The sequence below is a fragment of the Lactuca saligna genome, chromosome 5, assembly GCF_052625555.1.
Source record: "Lactuca saligna cultivar CGN05327 chromosome 5, ASM5262555v1, whole genome shotgun sequence".
NCBI classification, from domain to species: Eukaryota; Viridiplantae; Streptophyta; class Magnoliopsida; order Asterales; family Asteraceae; genus Lactuca; species Lactuca saligna.
The window spans coordinates 318,406,430-318,432,996 of record NC_136421.1 but is presented as its reverse complement, the minus strand read 5'-3'; the positions used below and the strand labels follow the sequence as shown (position 1 = coordinate 318,432,996).

The 26,567-nt window shown below is 38.3% G+C and overlaps 2 protein-coding genes across 2 annotated transcripts; one reads left to right on the top strand and one right to left on the bottom strand.

The window, feature by feature from the left end:
* The first annotated feature begins 21,858 nt into the window (after positions 1–21,858).
* On the top strand, positions 21,859–23,279 carry EID1 (F-box family protein). Its single transcript, XM_078997339.1, has one exon. It carries the CDS (start codon positions 22,049–22,051, stop codon positions 23,060–23,062), a length of 1,014 nt encoding a protein of 337 aa, XP_078853465.1. The 5' UTR covers positions 21,859–22,048; the 3' UTR covers positions 23,063–23,279.
* Positions 23,280–23,916: 637 nt separating this feature from the next.
* LOC145048749 (Adenine nucleotide alpha hydrolases-like superfamily protein) lies at positions 23,917–25,305 on the bottom strand. The gene is made up of 4 exons (XM_078997337.1): positions 24,996–25,305; positions 24,799–24,893; positions 24,419–24,540; positions 23,917–24,240 (listed from the first exon to the last, which is right to left on the bottom strand). Exons 1-4 carry the CDS (start codon positions 25,180–25,182, stop codon positions 24,153–24,155), a joined length of 492 nt encoding a protein of 163 aa, XP_078853463.1. The 5' UTR covers positions 25,183–25,305; the 3' UTR covers positions 23,917–24,152.
* Between the last annotated feature and the right edge of the window lie 1,262 nt (positions 25,306–26,567).

Genomic DNA, 26,567 nt, shown 5'->3' with positions numbered 1-26,567 from the left:
AGCAACTTTTGAAGGTGGGAAAAAGTGTTCTAAAAATTTCTCATGCAATTGCGCCCAAGTAGTAACTGCACCGAGTGGAAGTGTCTGCAACCAATCTTTAGCAGCTCCTTTAAAAGTGACGGGTAGCATTCTAAGTAAAACTGTAGTACGTGGGACATTTGGGATGTTGAAGTAATCAGCAATGTCATTGACTTCATCAAGGTGTTTGTAAGCATCCTCATGATCTTTCCCGGAAAATGGAACTTCCTTAAGCGCGGACAGAATGTGTCCCTTCAGCTCGAATGTTGCTGCAGCTGGAATTGCAGGTTGCACTCGACCGATACTGGTGTCCTCACAGATTCTCTTCTTATATGTCTCCATAGACATATCCGCAATGTTTTCCATCTCGTTTTTCGGCTCGTCTTCATTTTCACTTCCTTCTTTATCGGTTCCTGTTTGGGAATCGGATTCGTGAAGATTCGGATTTTGCTTAAAGCTTTCTAACTTGCTTTCGTTCTTCGCAAAATTGCTTGATTCCCCCACGTTCTTCCCCTTCTTCTTTTCGAAAACTAATTTAAGGTCTTTGAAATGTGACTTCTTTGGTGGGTTGGTTTCTCCTATGTTTTGATCCGTCTTTTTGTGAATGGCTAACTCTGGATCTTCAAGTGGTGGTATCAAAGGTGTGTTGGATCCACGGGTCATGAACTACTGCAACAAAAACAAAAATAAAAATGTAAAAACAAACAAAAACTACTTAAAAATGCCTATTGACTGTTTACCACGACGTGACAAGGGCTACCACGTTGTGTTATCGCAAAAAATTTAAACAAATATGAAAAACGCGAACAAACGTGAAATAACCAAATTCACATCGTGAGCTTAAGGCCCACGTCGTGACTTTAGTAAAAAAAAAACTTTAAATTTAACCTTTTGCAAGTTTTATGCCACAAAAAGGATCTAGTAACTTAAAGTAAATAAAATTTAAGCTAAATAGCCGTTCCTCGAAAATGGCGCCAAAAACTTGATGTGGTCGAAATATTACTACACCTAATTTTACCTACCATCTAACTAGCTATTTGACTAAAGGCAGTGTACCTTTTTGCAAATAGTATCGCACAAACAGTCGCGTATCGATTTCAGAGAACAGATTCAGTTGACTAATTTACCCACAAAAAGTTAACCTAAAACAAGTAAAAGTAATTTGGTTTTTATATGATTTTATAAGTTCAGACAAACTTAATCTCCTAATTATCAAACTCAATCAATTACTAAAAACACTTATGTTTAGTTTGAATCCACTTCTCCTCAATGGTTAGCTACTAATTATGGATAATTCATGTTGGTCACCAATTATTATATTATTAGCAATTTAAGTCCAAATATACTAATGTTTAACTAATTCATGTAGAAGTATGCATGGTCACACATAATTTAACACACACTCACTTATAAATATTGAATGGAGCTATGTAAGATTGATTAAACAAACACAATTATAGTCACAATATATGTTCTCCAGCACAACCAAATTTAATAACTTTAATTACTTATCTAAGATTGGTTCGATATTAGCTTTAGTAATCTAGTGGTCACTAAATTACGTCAAGTTCATGCAATTTAATATTTACTAAGCTACACAGAACATGAATTCAATCAATTTAAGTATCAAATATTCGCATGCTAGGTATTAACAATCAAACACAAGCATTTAACCAACTAGTAAGATCCATAACTAATAAACCAAACCATGAGTTGAAGTTTCATCTAGCTAAACAGAAGCAGTTACATTCATCTACTCATGGCTGAATTCAAACACACAAATTCATTGATTAAAAACGTAGTCAATTGTATCAAATTAAAAGTGGAAGTTATGATCTTCATCTCCTTCTTCTTCTTCCATGAGTGCTAAAACTTGACTTATCTTACTTGTTAGACTTCAGAAATCATATTCTAAAACCTCCAAATCTCCAACACCTCCCTAAATTCGTAAATACCAATGATATATATATAGTTTTTGTGATTTTTGCACTCCACGTCGTGGAAGTGATATCCACGTTGTGAATTTAGCTTTTTGCTGGGATTTTCTTTTCTTTAATTCTTCAATCCTCCAAAGTTTCACTTCTTGTCGCTTTTGGTCCTTATTCTTCAAGATTGCTCATTTTGGTTGCAAAATACAATTTAGTCTCATAAGTTCCATTTATTTTTGCAAATAAGCAAAATATTAATCAAAATGTATTAAAATATTGCCTAAAATGTGTATAAATATGGAAATAACAAGCTCCAACTCAATTTCCCGTTCCCGAGCCTTCTCCACCATGTCATTTAGGGTCTTGCACCCCAAAAAGCTCACAAACTCCCGGATATCATCCCTCAACATGGAATGACACCTCGTCTTCTTCTTCTCATCACCCGCATCGTACTACGGAACCAACAATGCTCTCTCCCGAAACTTGTCAGTGATCTCTGCCACAGTCTCTATAGTCAGCTGTAGATCCTGAAACTCTCTCACCAAATGTTGCACCTCGATGGACGGTACAAACTCCTTATCAAACCTCCTCACAAACTCCTCCCAAGTCATCTCATCCACACCCGCTGATCCCACATTGCAGGTAACTTCCTCCCACCAGTCTCGTGCTCAATCCCTCATCATACAAGATGCAAATCCCACCTGTGCCGCTTTGGGGCAAAAGCTTGTGCGCTGAGCATTCTCCATGTATGCCACCCAACATCGACTAGTGATGTGATCCCTGACACCAAAGAACTCAGGCGTTGCACATACCTTAAACTCCCTGAATGAGGAAGCTCGGGCCCCAAAATTGGCTTGTAGTAATCTCGACTCGGAAAGACATGAGCCGCTCCTCCATTATCTCCATGATGCCCTCCTTGACGGTACCAAAGATCACCGGGGTAGCGTCAAGTATGTCACGGGTAACCTCGGTCGCGATAAGATTGTGCAACCTCTCATCAATGGGTCTACACTAGAGCCTGAACCTGATCCTGATCCTAAACCCGAACCCTGCGTGATCATCACCATCTTCAACTGAAAAAAAAAATCCCACATGATAAAAAAAAAAGATAAGGAATTCAAAAGGGATTCCACATCATTGGACTCCTTAGAGCTTCCAGGCCTGACATTGTTTTGGGTACATGTCCTATGATTTCAATAGTACAGGCCAAATACTAATTTCCACACATACCTGTACCTTCCCCAAAGCTATACCGGATACCCTTAACTCACCCGACCACACATCATGACCCACAAAACACAACACCAACTCAGATCCTAGACTATTCTAGGATTTCCCAATTCCTACCGAACTTGAAACTTAAACCAATCATAGCAGGTTGCCCTATGTGTGCAAGTTATATACAAATAAAACCACATAGACTGTCAAATAGGCTTCTACCCTAAACCACAACCAAACAAGGAACAAGAATGAGGCATAATTCATCATTCCAGGGTTATGCAATCCTAGACATATATAACTTGTAAAGCATACACATGGCAATTAATCAATTCAACATCAATTTCAACTACCACTATAACATGGCTAGTACATTGGGAACACTTACTTCAGTTCTAACACACCTAAGAGTGTGCCCGAATCCCTCAAACCAAGGCTTGATACCAACTTGTAATAGCCCAAAATTCATAGGAAAATTTAAATAATTAATAATATCAACCACATTTGTTTCCAAAAATCCCATTACATAACTACATTGTTTAAAAGATCAGAGTATTCAAACACTAACTGCAAAAATACTGGGGAGTGCTACACCATCAAGCCAGTCCCTTGCCCTTAGAACCAGAAGTACCTGAAATACCTAACAAAATTGTAAGCACACACTTAGTGAGTTTTGCAAAAACACATAAATACATAACCATATTGTGACAACCCGATATTTTGAGACAATAAAATGTAACGCCAGTCAAATTTAAGCCAAAATTTAACTTTCCTAAAATCATATTTGGGGTAAATAAAGTGGTAGGACTTGTATCAAGGTTTTCGTACATATAAAGAACACAAAAATCCGAGTTATAACGAAGAAGTTATGACCAATCTAAAATTCACGGCGAAAGCCGGCAACGCTGATAGACGTAAAACGCAAAGTTTCGATACAATAATTTTTAGCCTTAGGTATCTAAACAAAAATCGTAGATTACATTAAACCGTGATCATGCATAAAAAGAACTGTGACATCCCCAAAATCTCAGCCAGAAAAGTCCGATTTCAATTATGCTTTTTAAAATAATTTTCAGAGTAAACCCTTTTAATTTTAAAAGAGATGCGGAATTTGTTCCCAAAAACAAAACATGATAAAATAGATATTTATCAAAACATTTCATAAATAAATATGATTTCATTTCATAATCAAAGGTCGGGATGTCATGTTCCGATACAGGTCATAAAGCATAAACGATAACATTACAAGTCGTTCGACAAATATATACATATACAGACTTGTAAACAAAACAACTTGATGTTCGCCCATCTTAAGCTTTTGCGCCACTTCCTGTAAAATAAATCAACTGAGTGGGTCAGGCTTGGGAGCCTGGTGAGCATATAGGGTTTTCAACCCACAATAATTATATTTAATTTCAACAATCAACAATAAACCCGATTACCCATTCCCGTTATCCTCACCTTACGTTTCTAAAAATAACGTCTATTATAAGGAACCTATTTCAGGATTTTTCATCGGGACGGACATCACTGCAGAGGGGCTTCCTCAACAATAAGTGTCCTAAAGGCAACCATGTGGGGGATAGAGTACACCGGTGAACACGTCGTTCACAACACCTACAGGTAATGAGCCTGCTAGTGTTCCACAGGACAGTCTAGAATAGTCCGTGGTCGTCATCCATACTCTGCAGAATGACTAAAATAACACCAATAACACCGAGGCCTCTCATCTGTTTATTACACACCAATTACCTACCCATGTTCTACCCAACATATTAGTAGATAAAAATATACATTTTTATACATTGTTTAAAAACCTGTATAACATGTTTTAATCAACACATATTCCACATAACAGATGAGGCATACACACACAACACGTATTTCATAGAGAATACATCAGATCTATAAGATAGAAGAGAGTGAATATACACTCACACGTATAACAACCAAATATATACACATAACACGTATTTTATAGGAAATACTTCATAATATTGCGTTGGAATGAAAATAACTACACACTCACTTGATCAGAAGATGATCGGGCAGCACTACGACTTGTAGAAGAGGTGTTTCTCCGTAGATCTGGAAGATCTTCACAAAACCGGGCTCCTTGCGGGCAGCGTTTCGGCTCGGGAATGACGCTCTTCGGGATTCTCGGGGCTTCGGATCTTACTTCGGGGCTTGGGAATATTACCGGGGCTTTGGGGTATAAACGGCATGCAAAACGAGGCAAAACTTAGAGAGAGGGAAGAGTTTGAACAAGAGAAAATGGCTGAATTTGAGTTCTGTTTATAGGCTGCTGGGTCTGGGATTACGCGGGGCGTACTCAAATTACGCGGGGCGTACTCGGGTTACGCGGGGCGTACTTTGACGTCACTGCGTGCGTCGACTGGTGGCACTCGAGTATTGGTCAGACAAGTTGCATCCGACTGAGTACGCGGGGCGTACACAAATTACGCGGGGCGTAATTGACTTGTCAAACTTCTAAATTGCGTAACTTTCGCATACGAGCTCCGTTTTCGACGTTCTTTATATCCACGCGAAGGTCAGACCATACTCTACAACTTTCATTTAGACTCCGTCGGCTAATTTTGACTTTTATTTTTATTATTTATTTTTAGAAGGCCGGGACAGAAAAACTTCGTTATAAATTCATAACTTCTTCGTCTGACGTCCGTCCTCGCCTAACTTGTCATTGTTTCGCTACTAACAACGAGATCTTCGATTCTCATTTAGATTGTTTCGGCTAAAAACCGCTCGATCTCAAATCGAGTATTCGGGCTGTATACTGCTAAGTCGAAACTTCATAAAATCATAACTTCCTCATACGAAGTCAGATTTGGGCGTTCCTTTTATGCACGCTCTCGGTTTAACGAAATCTACGACTTTCGTTTAGATTGCTAAGGCTAAATATCGCTCTATCTTAAATTCATATTTTACGTCACTCGGCGTCGTGTCGGTTCTGTCGCGAAACTTCGACAGGTCATAACTTCTTCGTTATAACTCGGATTTTGGCATTCCTTATATCTCCGGAATCCTTGTTTCGACCACTACAACTTTATGCAAAGATGTCGGACTTATCTCACACTTAAATTTTGACGCTTATTTTATTCTTAATTCATTAAATTATAAAATTACGAAAATACACACATAATTCAAATAATTCACAAATAATACATTCTTATTATTTCAAGTTGAGTTACAAGGTTAACCTAGACTATTACATTGCTAAAAATGGCAAGCCTAGAAACACGGGCGTTACAATTCTCTCCACCTTAGAATGATTCCGTCCCCGGAATCACACACCAGCAAACAAATGCGGATAGCGACTCATCATGTCACTCTCCGTCTCCCAGGTGAGATTTGGCCCATTCGTGTGTTTCCATCGGACAAGCACTAACTCCACCATCTTACGTCGCAATTTCTTAGTCTTTCGGTCAACAATTGCCTCCGGTTCCTCAATCAACCTTTTGTTCTCATCGATCCTCAACTCTGAAAGTGGAATTATGTCGGGAACTTCTCCCGTGAACTTCCTCAAATAACACACATGGAAAGTGTTATGAATTCCATTCAGTTCTTCTGGTAGTTCGAGCTTGTAAGCTTGGTTCCCAATCCTCTGAAGAACTTTAAACGGTCCAATAAACCTTGGACTTAACTTTCCCCTTTTTCCAAATCTTATAAGTCCCTTCCACGGCGAGACTTTAAGCAAAACCGAATCTCCAACTTCAAAAGTCATCGGTCTTTGCTTTTTGTCAGCATAACTCTTTTGACGATCCTGAGCTGCTAACATTCTCTCCCTAATTATTTTCAACTTTTCAGCAGTTTGATGGACTATCTCCGGCCCCATAAACTGCTTTTCCCCAGCCTCAAGCCAACAAGAGGGCGTACGACACTTCTGTCCATCCTTGATAAGGTGCCATCTTTATGCTCGAGTGAAAACTATTATTATAGGAAAATTCTACCAAAGGTAAATGTTCATCCCAATTACCTAGGAATTCCAAGGTACACGCTCTCAACATATCTTCAAGTGTTTGTATCGTCCGTTCGCTCTGACCATCAGTCTGCGGATGGTAAGCTGTACTTAAACACAACTTGGTACCCAATTCCTCTTGTAGACTTTTCCAAAATCTTGAGGTGAAACGACTATCACGATCCGACACAATTGTTAGCGGAACACCGTGAAGTCTCACAATTTCCTTCACATAAGAATTCGCAAGCTTTTCCATAGACCATTTCTCCCTGGCTGCTATGAAATGCGCACTCTTAGTGAATCGATCGACGACCACCCAAATCATGTCGTGACCATTCTTTGTTCTGGGCAGTTTAGTGACAAAATCCATAGTAATGTATTCCCACTTACCCATAGGCACAGGCAATGGTTCTACACTCCCGTACGGTTTCTGATGTTGTGCCTTGACTCTTGCACAAGTCACACACTCGGCCACATACTTCGCAATGTCGAGCTTCATCGTCGGCCACCAATAATAGGGTTTCAGGTCCATATACATTTTAGTGCTACCGGGATGAATTGAGTACATGGTCTTGTGAGCTTCTTCCATCAGAAGATCTCTGACTCCTCCTGTCTTAGGTATCCAAATCCGATCTTGGAACACCTTCAGTCCATGACTGTTTACACCGAACACCAACGTTTTGCCCAAACGTTCCTCCTTTCGGTCATTCTTCTCCGAAGCTTCCTCTTGAGCTTTCTTTATACTTTCCAAAATGGTTGAGACAACTTCAATTCTCAACGCTCTTGGCCTTCTCTTTTCAAGATTGACTTTCCGACTGAGAGCATCAGCGACAACATTGGCTTTACCAGGGTGGTAAAGTATCTCACAGTCGTAGTCTTTAAGTAGTTCCAGCCAGCGTCGTTGCCTCATATTCAATTCTTTCTGACTAAAGAGATATTGGAGACTCTTATGATCAGTGAAAAGTTTGCACTTCGTGCCATAGAGGTAATGCCTCCATATTTTCAGAGCGAAAACTACCGCTGCCAACTCCAAATCATGAGTCGGGTAGTTCTTTTCATGCTCTTTCAGCTGTCGAGATGCATACGCGATCACCTTATCTCTTTGGGTCAAGACACAACCCAATCCAACACCAGACGCATCGCTATAAACAGCGAAGTCTTCAACTCCATCGGGTAGAGAAAGTATCGGTGCCTCGCATAGTTTCTTCTTTAGCTTCTCGAATGCTTCTTTATGCTTATCACTCCAAGCATAAGTAGCTCCTTTGTGGGTCAAAGCTGTTAATGGACTAGCAATCGAAGAAAAGCCTTGGATAAACCTTCGGTAATATCCGGCTAATCCTAAAAAGCTTCGAATCTCCGTGGGACTTTTTGGTTGTTCCCACTTCATTACAGCTTCAATCTTTGCTGGATCAACTATTATACCTTCTTGGTTGACCACGTGACCCAAGAATTGGACTTCTCGAATCCAAAAATCACATTTGGAGAACTTTGCATACAGCTTCTCCTTCTTCAAGACTTCCAAAACTTCTTGCAAGTGTCTGCCATGCTCCTCTTGGCTTTTTGAATAAATCAGAATGTCATCTATGAACACTATCACAGATTTATCAAGGAACGGGTTACAAACTCTGTTCATTAAATCCATGAATGTTGCGGGAGCATTGGTTAGTCCAAACGACATAACCAAAAACTCATAGTGTCCATATCGGGTTCTGAATGCAGTCTTCTCTATATCCTGCTCTCTTACTTTTAGCTGATGATATCCTGACCTCAAGTCGATCTTTGAGAAATAACTTGAACCTTGTAGTTGATCGAATAGGTCATCAATCCTTGGCAACGGATATCTATTCTTTATTGTTGCCTTATTCAGCTCTCGGTAATCAATGCACATCCTCATGCTTCCATCTTTCTTCTTTACGAATAACACCGGAGCTCCCCAGGGTGATGAATTAGGTCTAATGAAACCTTTGTCCAATAACTCCTGAAGTTGCATCATTAGCTCCTTCATCTCCGTCGGTGCTAATCGATAAGGTGTTTTTGCAATTGGCGTTGTTCCGGGCAACAAGTCAATACGAAATTCTACTTGTCGATCGGGCGGTAATCCAGGAAGATCTTCGGGAAATACTTCCGGATAATCACACACAACAGGAATATTTTGCATCACCTTCTTTTCCTTCTTAGCATCGATCACGAATGCTAAATATGATGTACATCCCTTGGTCAAACACTTTCTGGCTTTCATTAGGGAAATGATTCCAGAATTTACTCTGCGTTTATCTCCATACACCATAAACGATTCCTTTCCAGGCAGATTTACTTTCACTATTTTCTTCTTGCATAAAGTTTCGGCATCATTGGCACTAAGCCAATCCATTCCCAAAACGATGTCGAAACCATTAAGTTCTATAGGTAATAATTCCTCGTGGAACTTATTCCCATTCAAATCAATTAAAATGTTTTTCATACGATGGCTAACAGGTACAATCTTGCCACTAGCAACTTCGACTAATAAAGCATTATCTAGTCTCACAATAGGCAAAGCTAGTTTTCTACCAAATTCATGCGATATAAAGGAGTAGTTGGCTCCAGAATCAAATAAAATTTGGGCAGGCAATTTGTTAACGAGAAAGGTACCTGAAGCGACATCAGCTTCATCTTTAGCAGCTTCCAGTGTCATCTGGAATGCTCTCGCCTTTGGCTTTGGCGGAATGTTGGGTCTTGCTGCCTCCTTCTTCTTCGGACAATCCCTTGAGATGTGCCCCTCCTCACCGCAACCATAACAAACATTCTTGGTGAAAGTGCATTCGTTGGCATAATGCCCTGGCTTTCCACATTTGTAGCATGTGGTTTCCCCGCCGCACTTCCCATGATGCTTCTTCTTGCACTTGTCGCACCATTTCACCTCTACCTTTCCTCCACTTCCTCTCGAACTAGACTTCGAGAATTTACTTTTCTTGCTGGACCCTGAAAATCCATCGATTTTCCTTTTCTCACCAACCTCTGACCTTTCTAGACCTTTTTCCCTGATCTGGGTCTCAACATTTCTAGCAGTCCAGATGGCGGCTTTCAATGTGGTCGCTTGCTTAACCATTGGACCATAGTCCGCTGGTAGTCCAAGGGCAAACTTGTTGACCTTAGAGAGTTCTGTAAGCACCAAATATGGGATAAACTTCATCTTTTCCGTGAAACTTGTAGCGTATTCAGTAACGCTCAATTTCCCTTTCTTCAAATTCTGAAACTCATTACTGATTTCCAGAAGGTCCTGCTCGGAGCAGTATTGCAGTTTTAGTTGTTCCAGAAAGTCTTCCCAAGACATTTTGCTTGCTTCTCCCTTGGGCATAGAGTCAGCTAACAGCTTCCACCAACTCAACACGCCAGATTTTAGTAGAGGGATTGCAAGAGCGGTCTTCTGTCTGTTGCTGCATTCGCAACTTTCAAACATAGTCTCCATTTCGGAGACCCAGTCCATAACTTGCACTGGCGTCGGGCTTCCGGATAGGCATGGTGGTTTGGATGCCATGAAATCCTTATACTTGCACCCACGACCATCATTTCCTCCATACTGGTTATTGCGTCTAACCACTGGTTGTTCGTCTTGACCAATGATCCCACTAAAGTTTTCTCCTTCAGACTGCCCTCCATTCTCCTCGGGCTCTTCCGCTTGAATTGATGGTTCTTCACGATTCTGCCTAAGCAGGCGTCTTGTTTCTTCCATCTGACGATCCAACATCATTTGAATCATCATTTGTACACCAGCCATTGTTATCGGCTCAGGTGCAGCAGCTACGACAGGGACTTGTTCGATTATAGGCGGTTGATTCCTATTTTCATTAGCATTTCCAACTTCGCTTCTTGTTCTCACCATTTTGATCTATACACCGAATAATTTCACCTTATTACTCCAAACGATTACATGCTAGTTCTAATATCGTACATATACGCTTAGAATCCTAAACACATAAACCTTCAGATCCGGTTGGCAATAAACCATAGATCCGAACAAACAATATCATATATGGCAATATATAACATTTAGCACATAAAAGCATTTTAGGCAACTTTCCTAAAATAAACTAGTGCTTGTGTCTAAGATCCAACAGACACACACCTCGCAATCTCCACTTAGAATGCTAAGTTTAAGTTTAGAAATCCTACAAATTCCTAGTTCGCTTAAACTAATGCTCTGATACCAACTGTGACATCCCTAAAATCTCAGCCAGAAAAGTCCGATTTCATTTATGCTTTTTAAAATAATTTTCAGATTAACCCTTTTGATTTTAAAAGAGATGCGGAATTTGTTCCCAAAAACAAAACATGATAAAATAGATATTTATCAAAACACTTCATAAAGAAATACGATTTCATTTCATAATCAAAGGTCGGGATGTCATGTTCCGATACAGGTCATAAAGCATAAACGATAACATTACAAGTCGTTCGACAAATATATACATATACAGACTTGTAAACAAAACAACTTGATGTTCGCCCATCTTAAGCTCTTGCGCCACTTCCTGTAAAATAAATCAACTGAGTGGGTCAGGCTTGGGAGCCTGGTGAGCATATAGGGTTTTCAACCCACAATAATTATATTTAATTTCAACAATCAACAATAAACCCGATTACCCATTCCCGTTATCCTCACCTTACGTTCCTAAAAATAACGTCTATTATAAGGAACCTATTTCAGGATTTTTCATCGGGACGGACATCACTGCAGAGGGGCTTCCTCAACAATAAGTGTCCTAAAGGCAACCATGTGGGGGATAGAGTACACCGGTGAACACGTCGTTCACAACACCTACAGGTAATGAGCCTGCTAGTGTTCCACAGGACAGTCTAGAATAGTCCGTGGTTGTCATCCATACTCTGCAGAATGACTAAAATAACACCAATAACACCGAGGCCTCTCATCTGTTTATTACACACCAATTACCTACCCATGTTCTACCCAACATATTAGTAGATAAAAATATACATTTTTATACATTGTTTAAAAACCTGTATAACATGTTTTAATCAACACATATTCCACATAACAGATGAGGCATACACACATAACACGTATTTCATAGAGAATACATCAGATCTATAAGATAGAAGAGAGTGAATATACACTCACACGTATAACAACCAAATATATACACATAACACGTATTTTATAGGAAATACTTCATAATATTGCGTTGGAATGAAAATAACTACACACTCACTTGATCAGAAGATGATCGGGCAGCACTACGGCTTGTAGAAGAGGTGTTTCTCCGTAGATCTGGAAGATCTTCACAAAACCGGGCTCCTTGCGGGCAGCATTTCGGCTCGGGAATAACGCTCTTCGGGATTCTCGGGGCTTCGGATCTTACTTCGGGGCTCGGGAATTTTACCGGGGCTTTGGGGTATAAACGGCACGCAAAACGAGGCAAAACTTAGAGAGAGGGAAGAGTTTGAACAAGAGAAAATGGCTGAATTCGAGTTCTATTTATAGGCTGCTGGGTCTGGGATTACGCGGGGCGTACTCAAATTACGCGGGGCGTACTCAGTACGCGGGGCGTACTCGGGTTACGCGGGGCGTACTTTGACGTCACTGCGTGCGTCGACTGGTGGCACTCGAGTATTGGTCAGACAAGTTGCATCCGACTGAGTACGCGGGGCGTACACAAATTACGCGGGGCGTAATTGACTTGTCAAACTTCTAAATTGCGTAACTTTCGCATACGAGCTCCGTTTTCGACGTTCTTTATATCCACGCGAAGGTCAGACCATACTCTACAACTTTCATTTAGACTCCGTCGGCTAATTTTGACTTTTATTTTTATTATTTATTTTTAGAAGGCCGGGACAGAAAAACTTCGTTATAAATTCATAACTTCTTCGTCTGACGTCCGTCCTCGCCTAACTTGTCATCGTTTCGCTACTAACAACGAGATCTTCGATTCTCATTTAGATTGTTTCGGCTAAAAACCGCTCGATCTCAAATCGAGTATTCGGGTTGTATACTGCTAAGTCGAAACTTCATAAAATCATAACTTCCTCATACGAAGTCAGATTTGGGCGTTCCTTTTATGCACGCTCTCGGTTTAACGAAATCTACGACTTTCGTTTAGATTGCTAAGGCTAAATATCGCTCTATCTTAAATTCATATTTTACGTCACTCGGCGTCGTGTCGGTTCTGTCGCGAAACTTCGACAGGTCATAACTTCTTCGTTATAACTCGGATTTTGGCATTCCTTATATCTCCGGAATCCTTGTTTCGACCACTACAACTTTGTGCAAAGATGTCGGACTTATCTCACACTTAAATTTTGATGCTTATTTTATTCTTAATTCATTAAATTATAAAATTAAGAAAATACACACATAAATCACATAATTCAAATAATTCACAAATAATACATTCTTATTATTTCAAGTTGAGTTACAAGGTTAACCTATACTATTACATTGCTAAAAATGGCAAGCCTAGAAACACGGGCGTTACAAGAACGCCCAAATCTAACTTCGTATGAGGAAGTTATGATTTTCCGAAGTTTCTAACCTAGCAGTAGACAGCTAAAAACTCGAAACAGAGATCGAGCGATCTTTAGCCGACACAACCTAAATGAAAGTTGGAGAGCCCGATAATAGGAGTATAACCATAAAAAGTCTGATGAAAATGAACTCCGGATAAAGAAGTTACGGATTTTTAACGAAGTTATCGTGTCCCGACCCATTATTTAAAATATAATTAAAAATAAATTCAAAATTAGCCGACGGAATCTAAGTGAAAGTTGTGGAGTATTTTCTCACCTTCGCGTGGATATAAAGAACGTCAAAAACGGAGCTCGTACGCGAAAGTTACGGAATTTAGAAGAGGACAGGCCGGATTACGCCCCGTGTTCTCTGGGAGTACGCCCCGCGTACTAGACCCAGAGTCGAGTCCCATCGGCCCGCCCACTCTACGCTTAGCTAGCCAGGAGTCGTAAGCCATGACGCATTCTTACGCCCAGCGTAACGAGGTACGCGCTGCGTAAGTGAGTACGCCCCGCGTACTCTAAAATTACGCCCCGCGTACTCACGCCCCCAACACTATAAATAGATGGCATAAGCTTCGAGTTTTAGACACACTTTCTCAAATCTCCAATTACTCTCACACACCTCCAAGCACTAGAAGCTGTCCCGAAGACCTCGATTTCCGCACTCGAGCCCCGAAGAAAGTCCGAAGCCCCGAGATTCCCGAGAATCTCGTCACTCTCTGGTCGAGGTGCCGCCCGGGAAAATGTCGTTTTCTTCAAATCACGCACTTTCTTCGGTGAGTTCATACCCCTATAATCTACATTTTTAAATGTGTTATCAATATTGTTTTAATATACACTTTTAAGAGGGGGGGGGGGGGGGGGAATACAAGTAAACACACGATTATTATCGTGTGTAACTCAAAGATTCACTAAATACTCATTTTTATCAAGTAAAACATATGTATGAAATCCTTCGTACGGAAAACATAACACGATATCATATTATCCGTTGAAATTAAATAGGTGGTTATACGTATACGAATCAAACGGTTTATTTGTACCTTGAGTACATATGTTCATTTATGTCATCACAAAAAGTTACACATTACAATACAAGTGAGCATCACACTAAGGTTTACTATACAAATGAAACGAACTTTTGGAAAAACTATAATAGTTTACGACAAACATTTTTACATGTTAAAAACTCTTTATCAAACTATCTTACATACATTCTATTTCCTTTCAAAAACCATTAGAATCGTATTTCAAACAAAGGTCTTCTTATACTTAAAATTATTCTTGTCAAACAAACTACTTTCAAACCGTTTTATAAACTGACATCAAGTCACCACTTCTTATTATTTATTAAACTTCTCAAAAGTTATACAAAACTTCTTTTATATTTTATTTGTCAAATGCACACCTAAACACGCATGGTTATATATATGTATATATATATATATATATATATATATATATATATATATATATCATGTATACAGATATAGACATAAAAGTTTTCTATTCAGTTGGTTGAGTACCTTTGGGTAACAAAGGCATATTTCGATGATACACACACACTACTAGTAACTATAATAGGTATAGTTAAGATATACTATTTACCATTCCAAGTACCAGGATTCATACAAGATTCAATCTATTCATGAGTCTATACAAATACATTACATACTATGCGAAGAGATACAATTATATACAATTAAAAGACATACAATCTTAAGACATACAATTACAAAAGCATACAACTTCGAGACATACCATTTCAAGGAATACAATTTCATGAGATAGTATACTAGATATTCGTAACATTTTATATACTACAAGTGCCATATCAAGAAGGTATTTTCATATAAAAACAAATGGACATTTTCATACGTAAATCTGTTTTATACCAAGTTGTGAGATATTCAAACTTCAACGTACATTTATGTATGCATTTTAAGTCCTGTATTATATACCATAATCCCTTTGAGGGGGAGCGTGATACTTGTGTATAGATCTATACGGGATTGACAATCCCGCACCTAAACTGTTAGCTACAGTTAGACCGGTAGGTCTGGGTTGACAAATGTCATAACATTCCAACGCCTGAAGAACGTTGTTACAGGCCATCAGTGTCAATAGTATGGTTATAAAACTCACATGGAGTATTAAAAACACGTTGATTTAGGGAGTTTTCATATATCTTAGCGATTATAATTGTACACAAATCTACTATTTTATGACATGAAAAACATCATGGTAGTTTATTTTGGGACTTTTAAACTACCACTCACTTACAAACAAATATTGGATTTCTGAAGCAAACATTCAAAACAGTCGGGTCTTGGTAGAAGGCTACATTTTACACTAGTAGAAAATATGGGATTTTCTAGAGTTTTTCAAACGTTTACAGATATTTACAAACATGTTCATTGGTACAAACTTTCCTTCGAAAACATTTACAGGTCTTTCAATTACAGCTTTACAAATCAAAGTCACATAAATACTTATGAATTCACCAGCATTATTGCTGATACTCGCTTTCAAAATAATTTGTATTCCCAGGATACGGATAGACAGGTACGACTACCAGGTTCTGTGAAGACGGAGCAATCAAGACTCGTCTTTTATTTTTGAATATTCATTTTGTAGAATTATACTATGAAAGAGCTCAAATGTAATTAAAATTATACAATTAAAGCAATGGATGATGTTGTTGCTTGTTTACTACTTTGCATTGTTGTGATACATTACATGACGTCCTCCGCCCCAGAACGTTTCCGCCGTTCTCGGTTTTGGGGTGTGACACATATATTGTCATGCATACATAAACATAAGTTGGCCATGGAATCCCTCTATGGTCTTCATTTGGAATGTCATGGGCTACCCTCATGGTCTTGTATCCCAGTGCCATGGGATCCCCCAAAGGTCTTTCCAAGTGCTATAGGCTCCCCTATGGTCTTCACATGAGTAAAAATAAGTCAGTGCAAACTGTCACACCCCGAAACCAATGGCGGAAATGTTCTGGGGCGGAGGACGTCATGTAAAGTATCACAACCAATGTACATAGTAAGCATAGTAAACACAACCATTACATTTCATAAAGATATTTACATTTGTTTGAAAGTAAAGTAATACATGTTTTACATATACATTAGTATAACAAAAGTAAAGACGAGACTGCTAAAATGCTCCGTCTTCTCCAAAAGAACGCGAGATACCTATCTAACGTTGACCTGAGAATACAAGCAGTTTTAAAATATCAGCATAAAGTTGGTGAGTTCATAAGCATTTCATTTCTGGTAAAAGAACAAGTTTCCTTTGGTTTACTGAAAAAGTTGTTATCCAAGAAAATCCAATATTTTCTTATAAGAAAAGTTTAATTATCCGTTTGTTACACAATCTGGTTAAGAACAGTTCAGTTATCCCAGGAAAAACCCTTATTTTCCTTAAAAGTTTGTGGTTGGTTATCGAATCGGAATAAAGTGTACAAGTATCTACCATACTTGTAGCGTTAGTGAAGTATTTTGAAAGCCTGGTTATCCTTGTAAAGTGTATTAGTTTTAACACGTATATAAAACTAATAAGTAGGTAGCAAACTAATTCTTAAGGTTATTTGTTTACTAGGTTCATTATTACTAAGAAGTAAATCTCCATTATCTAAGTTGCGAGTTCCATAACCATATGATAGACTAGATATGGCAATAAGAAGTCCAGTATCATTTTATGACTTTGTCACCCGTAGACCTGCCGGTCCCACTGTAGCTAGCAGCAAGGTGCGGGGTAGTTAGCCCTATATAGATCTATAGACTCAAGTCACGCTCTCCTCCTAGGAGATTCTGGTTACAGGGGTGGTCCTCCACTCGCGTATCTCTGTGGAGTGTTACGGAGGACGTGTCTCCAATCTTAAGAATAACGAATTTACAAGTAATAATACGGAAAATCCTGTTTTAGATTCTGGTTACATGGGTGGTCCTCCATTCGCGTATCTTTGTGGAGTGTTTCAGAGGACGTATCAAGAGTTCTAAGATTAATGATTTTAACAGTAATGATGTGGAGAATCATTTGTGAAATATAAAATATAACATTTTATAACGAGTTTCGCAATTAGTTTGAAAACTAACTCTGCAAGTCAAACGGTTGGTTAATACGGTTTTCAATGTTATAAGTATACAGAACATGAAACATTTCATACGAAATAATAAGTTTGAGTACAAGATTTCCTTGTACTTTTTCTTGTATTCCCCCCCCCCCTGAAAACATAAAAAAACACGGAAAAAGTTGTAGGGGTATGAACTCACCAGATGAGAAATGTGCCGGTTAGGATGCTAAGTGTCAGTTCAGGGCTTGAATACACACGAGGTTCCTATGTAATATGAAGAGATACACAATTTTATCTAATTAGACTTTGAACTACTAATTAAGTAAGATAATACACTCCGAGGCGCGAAAACACTTCATCTCAAGTGTTAGGAGTGATTTGGGTTGCATCTAAGGAGGTGTAAGGCCTAGATATGGAGTTTGCTCTTCAAGAGTAAACTCCTAGGGGATTTTTCGGCCTAATGACCATATCCCCATGATTTTATGGCCGTAAACTCAGGGGTGGTGTGTTCTTGGATGTTTAAAGGTCTTACAACACTTGTGGAATTAGGTTAGGCTCATTTCTAGGGCATAGGAAGTGATTGGATCAACAAATGGACCATTTAAAGAAGTTTACGGCTGTAAACAAGGAGTTTACGATCGTAGACTCTTACATGACCTTTCCTTTTGTGTTTTGATGGTCCTAGGTCAAGCACATGTGATTTTAGTCCAATGTACAAGTCATGGAAGGAAGTTAGGGCACCATTTGACCACTTTAGAGGAGTTTACGACCAAGGAACCATTCCTTGGGGGGTTTTACGACCATAATCCACTTATGTTCATGTTTTCCTTCACGTTTAAGGTCCCTAATGCAATGGTGGTTGGTTCTAGACATTATTCCAAGCCATAGGAGGTGTTTAAGGGGAATTTTAACACCTTAAATGGTGTTTACGACCCTTGAAGGAGGGTTTACGGTCCAAGCATGATGTTGGGCTATAAAATCATGTTTACTCCCCAAATATCAAGTTTTTGGTGCTCTAAGCTCGTACATGTAAGCCCCTAAGTCATAGGTAAGCACCATAAGTGATTTGGAAGGGTTTTGGGGCTATAAAACCCCATTTATGGGTGTTCGCAGTTTGGGTTTGTTCCTGGGACGTAAACACATGTTTTTGGCACATTTGGATGATTTAAACATGAATTTGATTGCTAAACAGGCTAAACTATAAGCTAGGATAGATCACTTACCAAATTGGAGCTTGAAAGGGGTGATTTTGGATCAAGATTTGGCTTGTAGAGAGAGAGTAGTGAGAGGGAGTGAAAAAGATTCAAATGAAGTCCACTCACCCTTATATAGGGTTTGAATTTGAGGCCCGATGGAAATCTACCCGATACTGACGTTAAACGAGGCTTATGGCCGTACCCAATTAAGTTGTCGTTACCCGACGTGGTCGTAATTAAAATTTTCAAATGAATATCGAGGGTGTTTTCACATGTTTCTAGTGTGTTTGGACACTCATGAAGTCATAATAAAGGTCTCAATTTAATTAACTTAATCCAAAAGTTAACGGAAAAATTGAATTACAAATGGGTTTTATTAACGGAAACGGGTTACGGTGACGGAATAAACTTCAGGTTGTCACACAAACCATAGCATAATCAATTACTAACATCTCATAACAAATAATGGGCCGGCCTTAGTGCCTTCGACCCATGGGTGTAGTGAGAAGACTCACCTCAATCCGCTGAACACAAAAGCTGCTCGCCTAACAGTCTGAAACCTCATACTAAACAATAATACAAATAAATCTAAAATTAGGATTATAATTCCACCTAATCAAAGAGTCCAAACACGTAAGCCTAAGCTCTTCCATAGTGTCCCAAAAGTCTTTCCTTTACTAATGGGCTTAGGATCCAATATAAAAGCTATTAATGGTCCTCATGGCTCAACAAGCCCAACCAATACAACTATGACCCAAAACAGAATAACAATACACTAGACTCTAAATGGGACCAGGACTAAAACATAATAAGGCCCAATAAGCTTACGAACCCACACGAAGCCCAAACCCATATGAGGTACATACGCCCAACGTACCGCTCTAGTACGCTTAGCGTACTGAGCCTCTTAGCTGTACGCGCAACGTACATGATATTACGCCCAACATACATGATATTACGCCCAACGTACAAGTTGATTATGCACCACGACCATTAAGTGCTTAATACTTGGAATTTCAACGTTAAACTTCAGATCTAAGTCTATTAAGATGTCCTAGGACATAAAGTTGGCAACTTTATGCCCTTGCATGCCATGAGGGTCCCCAATACTCTATTATTCCCATTAAGACCTCATTTAGGACTTTAAGCTCATGCATGGACTCAAATATGCATCTAACATGCTAAAAAATGCTTAGATCTAACCATCCTAGTCTCTGGAGTTGCTTAACTCACAAGAGAGAGTCCAAGAACCAAAAAAGGACTCCATAACAAAACCCTAGCACAAACTAACAAAAGAGATGACGAGGTGATGAGTTTATACCTCCAGAAGTTCCTCAAGATGAACTAGATGCAAGATCTAAAAGCTCAATGACACCCAAGACTTTCTCACCACCTTCTCCTTCTTGAATGCTCTCTAAAATGGCCACCAAAACACTCTTTAAGCTCAAGGATCACACTCTCACGAAAATATGGGGTTAAGGGACGAAATGAGGCTATGGAGGCTGATTAGGGTTTGGTTTAAATGATATAAGGTTGCTTAAATATGGTGAAAATCCAAGTATTAGGGTTTTAGATATCTGACACGTACGCCCCGCATACCTGCTCGTATGCCCAACGTACGAGGCTCATCCACCCGATACGCATCTCTTATGTACGGTAAGCGTACCAAGTGTACGCCCAACGTACAGAAAGGTCCTTTTTGCCAAAAAAAAATGAAAAAAATACAAGAAGGTGGACAATGGAATACCTAGATTGGAGTGTTACAACATGGATGTTATATTATTTTAAAAAAGAAAAATTTCGCCCTGGTTTTGGAACGTTACACCGCCTAGCCGATTAATCTCTTGATCCCAATCCATCGTCGTGCTACCGCCAAACGTTTTTTATTACCTTAATTATAAATGAGGATTTCAAAGAAAATAACTAGTTTTTTGTAGTTTTTGAAAAATAATCACTTTCTCCGCAATGTTTAATTTTTGAGTATTGTTCATATTCAAGAGTGTTTTTTTTTTCAAAAAAATCTTTTTTTTTTTGGGATTTCATTTTGAAATTAAAAGGATTTTTTTTTTAAAAAGGACTTATTGACTTATCAATTTGGAAAGATGAGATTTTTAAAAAGTATTTGGATTTGGTTTTTAGTGACAAAAGTCAATAAATGAATAAGTTAAAAAGTGTTTGACTAACTTATTGACTTTTGTTTGTTTTTTATTCTAACATGACACGAATGAAGCAGAAGCGATGGAGAAAAACACGTATACACTAGACAACGGGTATGATAACACGTAGAAATCCCTATCTCAAATGTACATAAACCATTAAAAAAAATCATTAATTATAACTTCTTCAAAACTCTTTGTCAAAGAATAAACCAAAAGTTGTTTTAAAAGTCCTTATTAAGTATTTAAACATGTTTTTTAACTTATTGATTTTTCGAGAAGTCAATAAGTTAAAAAGGAGTTTTTAAATGAAATCCCAAAAGCCCTCATAATATATTTATATTACTATATTTGTTTAACTTTTTGTTAAATTTAAGTAAGAAAACAAAAAAAAAACCAAGAAATTCCAGAATTGTTCTGCGAATTTCCGACTTGTTCTTGAAATTCCAGAGTTTTTTTTTTTTTTTTTTTTTTTTTCGAAATCCGAAATTTTAATCCAGACTCCGAAATGTCATTCCGGTATTAGTAAAAGAAAGTGGTTTTTCTTGGTCCGGAATGCCATTCCGAACTAAGTGGTTCTTTTTGTTATTTTTTTTCAAATACATGTTAAAAAATGATTAGATTACTTAATTTCCTATAAATAAATTGATTAGATTACTTAATTTCTCATATACTTATTTTGTAAAAAACAGATAAGATTTCTATTTTAACACTTCATTAATTTTTAACCAAATCTATAGGGGTTAGTTTGTAAATGTGATAAAGCGGGCGAGAAATCCCGACGAAAATCATCTATGTTCAGTGTACATATTGCGAGATCTCCTCCCTTAGCCCCACCAACCATTTCATTCTGGAATTGAATCCCGAGCAACAAGAAGGAACTTCTTAGTCTTTTTCGCAGATCGAGGGGAGAATTTGCTGTGTGTTTTCCCAATTATTCGACGAAAAACAAGTGGAAAATGTCTGAAACTGGCACTGAAAATCTGTTCTCCTATCTTTCCGACGATGTTGTTCTAAACATATTTTTCAAGATCGAAGATGATCCTCGTGACTGGTCACGTCTCGCTTGCGTTTGTACTAAATTCTCGAATATGATTCGCACGATTTGCTGGAAAACCAAATGCCATCAGACAATCCCTTCCGTCGTCTCCGATCTCCTCCAATCGAACACTCCAATCACCTCTTCCATCTCTCCTCCTGGCGGCTGGGCGTCCCTTCACAAGCTTTCCGTTTGCTGCCCTGGCCTCCTCCACTCCGGCGTCCTCCTCGAAAATTCAGATCTCGGGCTCGAACGCGAACTAGGTCCAGATGAAAACTATCATGAAACTAATCTGTTTCAACCGGGTAAATCCGTATCAAATCCTTCTTGTTCTAGAATTACTGACGATGATAAGATGAAAAGTTCCGTTAACAGCTCTGATTGTTCTTGGTCTTTGTACGACGATCTCTACTATGATTCTGCTTACGGTAATGTTTGCCATAAATCCGAGGAGGTTTCTGAACAAGGAACAGAAGGTAACGACGGCATTGTTGTTGTTGTTGATTTTGGTGTCTGTAAACGAAGAAAAATCTGTAGATCTTCAAGGTCCCATTTGGCATCTGGTGCTTGGAATTTGAGCCGTGAGCAAGGAAATAAATTGTTGGCAAGTCGATTCAGGGGTGATTGTTTATACATTTGTGATTGGCCTGGTTGTGTGCACATCGAGGAGAAGCGTAATTACATGCTTTTTAGGGGGGTGTTCAAGGATTTTAAGAGATCTAGGGTTTGGAGGACGATTAAAGATGGGAATCGCAGCAGAATTGATTTGAATTGTGCTTATTGTTCTATTAGTCAAGTGTATGACTTGCATGCGGCTTTCTGTTTGCGGCCTGCGTATGGGTTTCATGACGATGGGGAGCCAGTTGTTCGAGCGTATGTCTGTGAGAATGGGCATGTGTCTGGTGCGTGGACCGATTGGCCCTTATACACGTAGAAATGCTTAATCCATATCCAATGCTCCTTTCTTTCTGTCACTTAGATGCATCGATTGTTTCCAAGCTCATATCATTTACTAAATTAGAGATGAATTTTTAGCCTATATGTTATCAGTTATAGCTGCTTCTGTCTTGCCATTCCGTGCCTTGGATTATTCTCAAAAATGGCAATGTGCAAGCTTTACAAATGGATTCAGATATTGTCAGTTTTTATGAGTTTAAGTGTGTGCAAGAATCATCCATCCAAATTGCATACTGCCAACCAGATTTTGTTTGTTGTTCATAGATTAATTACATCCCTCATCTTTATTTGGTTTGGTGGGATAAACATATTAATATATGATCTTAATTTCACCCTCAGAAATCAGAATAGATATGTCGGTACAGATCAGAGATTTCTGGCTCCACAATTAGTAAGGTCATATTCATACAATACATATTAATTTTAATTTTACCAACTTGCAAAACATACATTTCGTAAGGCCTAAGCATCTTATTGAAAAACAAATCAAAACAATTATTTTTTCATATGGACTCAACAGGTTGACCAACAATCGACTTTTTGTTATTTTCTAAGGTTTGTGACTCAGTAAGTGCAAGTGCAGAAATCTCAAATTTTTTACAATATATATTTAAGTGATTTAGGTGGAATAATTGCATCCCCTAGTCGCTTGGTAAAACCATCAATTTTCATGCATGTAAATTTGCAAGTTCAAATTTTTTTAAATATTCAAAACATTTGATACCTAAAACTTATATTTTAAATGCTTAAAGTTTCATTTTTTTTTTTAATTGTTAAGATTGATCTACAAAACAAAACCGAGCAATAGCAAAAGGCTTTCAAGAGAATTAATTAGCTGAAGCAGGTTTTATTAAGATAATGACGATCGACTATAATTAAGATGTTTATAGTGTAAATACAAAATACATACACAAATATTTGTAGTTGCAGGTAGAGTTTTAGTAAGGAAATACACACCAATAATTTCTTAAATCTTCAACCTAACAAATAAGCAATATCAATGGTAGAAGTCCCAGATTTGGAAGATTAAAGGCACCATTTGTGACATGATGTTCAGCTCAATCCTCTCAATGTTTGGTCTTGGGCTTCTTCACTATCATCACGGTGCAATGGGCATGATGAGTAACATAGTCACTAACACTTCCCAAAACCGCCCTACAAAAAACCAAAAAACAAAAGCACTAGTTTTGTAGGGTGTTAAAATACTTCGGGTACATTAAACACAAGAATGACGATTTGATAGAATGCATTCCCAAATCCATCTGATCTAAACTGCAATTAGTTTCCAACAGTTGAGTTGATGCATACATAAGTGATAAGTAAACAAGATTACCTTTTAATTGCTCCATAACCATGGCTACCAACTACCAATATGGTGGCATGGTGCTTCTCTACAGCTTCACATAGAACGTTCCTAGCATCGCCTTCCACAACTTCCACATTCACATCATCTACCTACAATACAAAATCATCATCATCTTTTACAAACGATCCAAACAATTAAAATGAAATCAAACATTTCAACCAAAAATTTCAGATGCGTTACTGTTACGGCCTAGGGTTACTTTATAGTTTATACTCAAAGTTCCGTTTTGTTAGCGGAGTAAATTGCAACAACGAGTTGACATCTATCAGCAGAGTTAGATTATAGTTAGCTCTCTCCACTGACCACTATTATGCCTCTCGAACGAAAAGATGAAACAAAGTACAAACCGATTTTGAATGGCAAAGCTCTTTTGCCCTTTCCACAACTCGAGCAGCGATCTTCTTCAAATCCGCATCCACAAACGGAAAAACATCCGCCGCACCTGAATTCAATAGACAATGGTATGCGATAAAACAAATTAATTAGCATCCAATTCCAAGACACAGAAAAGTAGTGGTATCAAGTGTCAGATCAATTGATTCACCAGGACCCGCGAAGCCGATTGCAGAAGTAGGAGAAGGCTTGGAGTGAACGACGATTAGTTTGAAGGGAGAATTGGGAGCAGATGGAGTTAGGAAGTGATCCAAAGTCCACTCAAGTGCGTAAAAGCTATGCTCGCTGTCATCTACTCCGACGATCATCACCGGCACCGATTTCTGTTCCGCTTCCATTTTTCACACTTTAGCTTTAGGTTTAGCTTCGTTGCTGGATTTATATACTCTCGTCTCTACAAATACCTGTGCTGTGCAATGTGCATACGTAATTCCAGAGTAGCTGAGAGCCTGAGATCGAACTTATTCCACGGAGAACTAACGCCGTTACTTATAAATGACGATGATTTGACGCCGGTGGACCCCACAGCACTTCGTATGGAAATCGGTCACCACTTCCTTGCATATATTCGTGGGGCTCACAAGTCACAGCCTCGTTTGGAAACTGAACACCGCACTTACATAATTAATACTGTTATCTTTGTAATAATGATAATGTCAAATAAACAGTAAAGGCATGGTTGATAAACGTTTGACCGAGTCGAATCAGATGTTTTTAGCTGATTCGGTCAGCAAAAGGCGTTTGGTAATCGAATTGTGGGCATCTGACTCGGTAAGAAGGAATCTGATTGGGATAGATCCATTTCACGACGCCTCCTTCTCGTCGATTCTGCATCTGCCCACCACCGGCGATCTGCTCCACAGCCAACCTCCATCGACGGTCTCCTGACTGTTCATCAGGTATGATCCATTGCCTCTTCATCGATGATCTCCATCCTCTTTCAGATTCTGATTTATTTTTTGTATGATTTCTTCAACTGATCATAATATAAACATAACATGGTTTGAATTCTAGATTTTGATTTATTTCTTGTTTCGAATTTTTGATTTTGAATCTAGGATTCTGATATTCGTTTGAATTTATGTTCAGTGAAATTTTGTTGTTTTATTAATGTTTGAACTTGTTTAAAAGTTTCGATTTTTATTTGTTTTTGTCCATGTTTGCTGCAGAATTTTGTTGTTCAATTGCAAAACATATTTTTTAGTTGTTAAGTGCAAAAGAGATTTATGATAAATAGCAATTTCTACTTCTAGGTTTCATGATTTTTTTATGGGGGTAGATTAGTCTTTTGTCTAGAAAAGTAGACAACGATGAAGGGGAATCCATCCAAGAAAATGAGTCTATATTTGACTCTGGATTGCAAAAGATTATGCCTTCTACTCATGAGTTTGTTGTTATTGTTTATGTTCATGTTTGATGTTTATGTTTTTGACTCTGGATTGCAAAAGATTGCAAAAGTCCATATTTGACTCTGGAAGCCACGTTAGCGCTACATCACATTCACTACTAACCTACTATCAACCCACTAACCTTTAGGAATGGTTACCACTCCACATCATTTTTTTTTTTATATTTTTGAATAATATTATATTAAATTAAAAAATAATTCAAATAAAACACATTAAAAACATTAAATTAAAAAACATTGCATTAATTTTTAAACACACAAACTTAAATCCTACAATATTTAAAAAACAACAATAAAAAAAATCCTAAATTACTT

What these genes read in the sequence shown, in the direction of transcription:
- EID1 (XM_078997339.1), top strand. Translation starts at nt 22,049, where the DNA reads ATGTCTGAAACTGGCACTGAAAATCTGTTCTCCTATCTTTCCGACGAT.
- LOC145048749 (XM_078997337.1), bottom strand. Translation starts at nt 25,182, where the DNA reads ATGGAAGCGGAACAGAAATCGGTGCCGGTGATGATCGTCGGAGTAGAT. An exon ending in AATCGGCTTCGCGGGTCCTG is followed by an intron (nt 24,894 to 24,995) that starts GTGAATCAATTG and finishes TATTGAATTCAG; the next exon opens with GTGCGGCGGATGTTTTTCCG. An exon ending in AGCTTTGCCATTCAAAATCG is followed by an intron (nt 24,541 to 24,798) that starts GTTTGTACTTTG and finishes TTTGTATTGTAG; the next exon opens with GTAGATGATGTGAATGTGGA.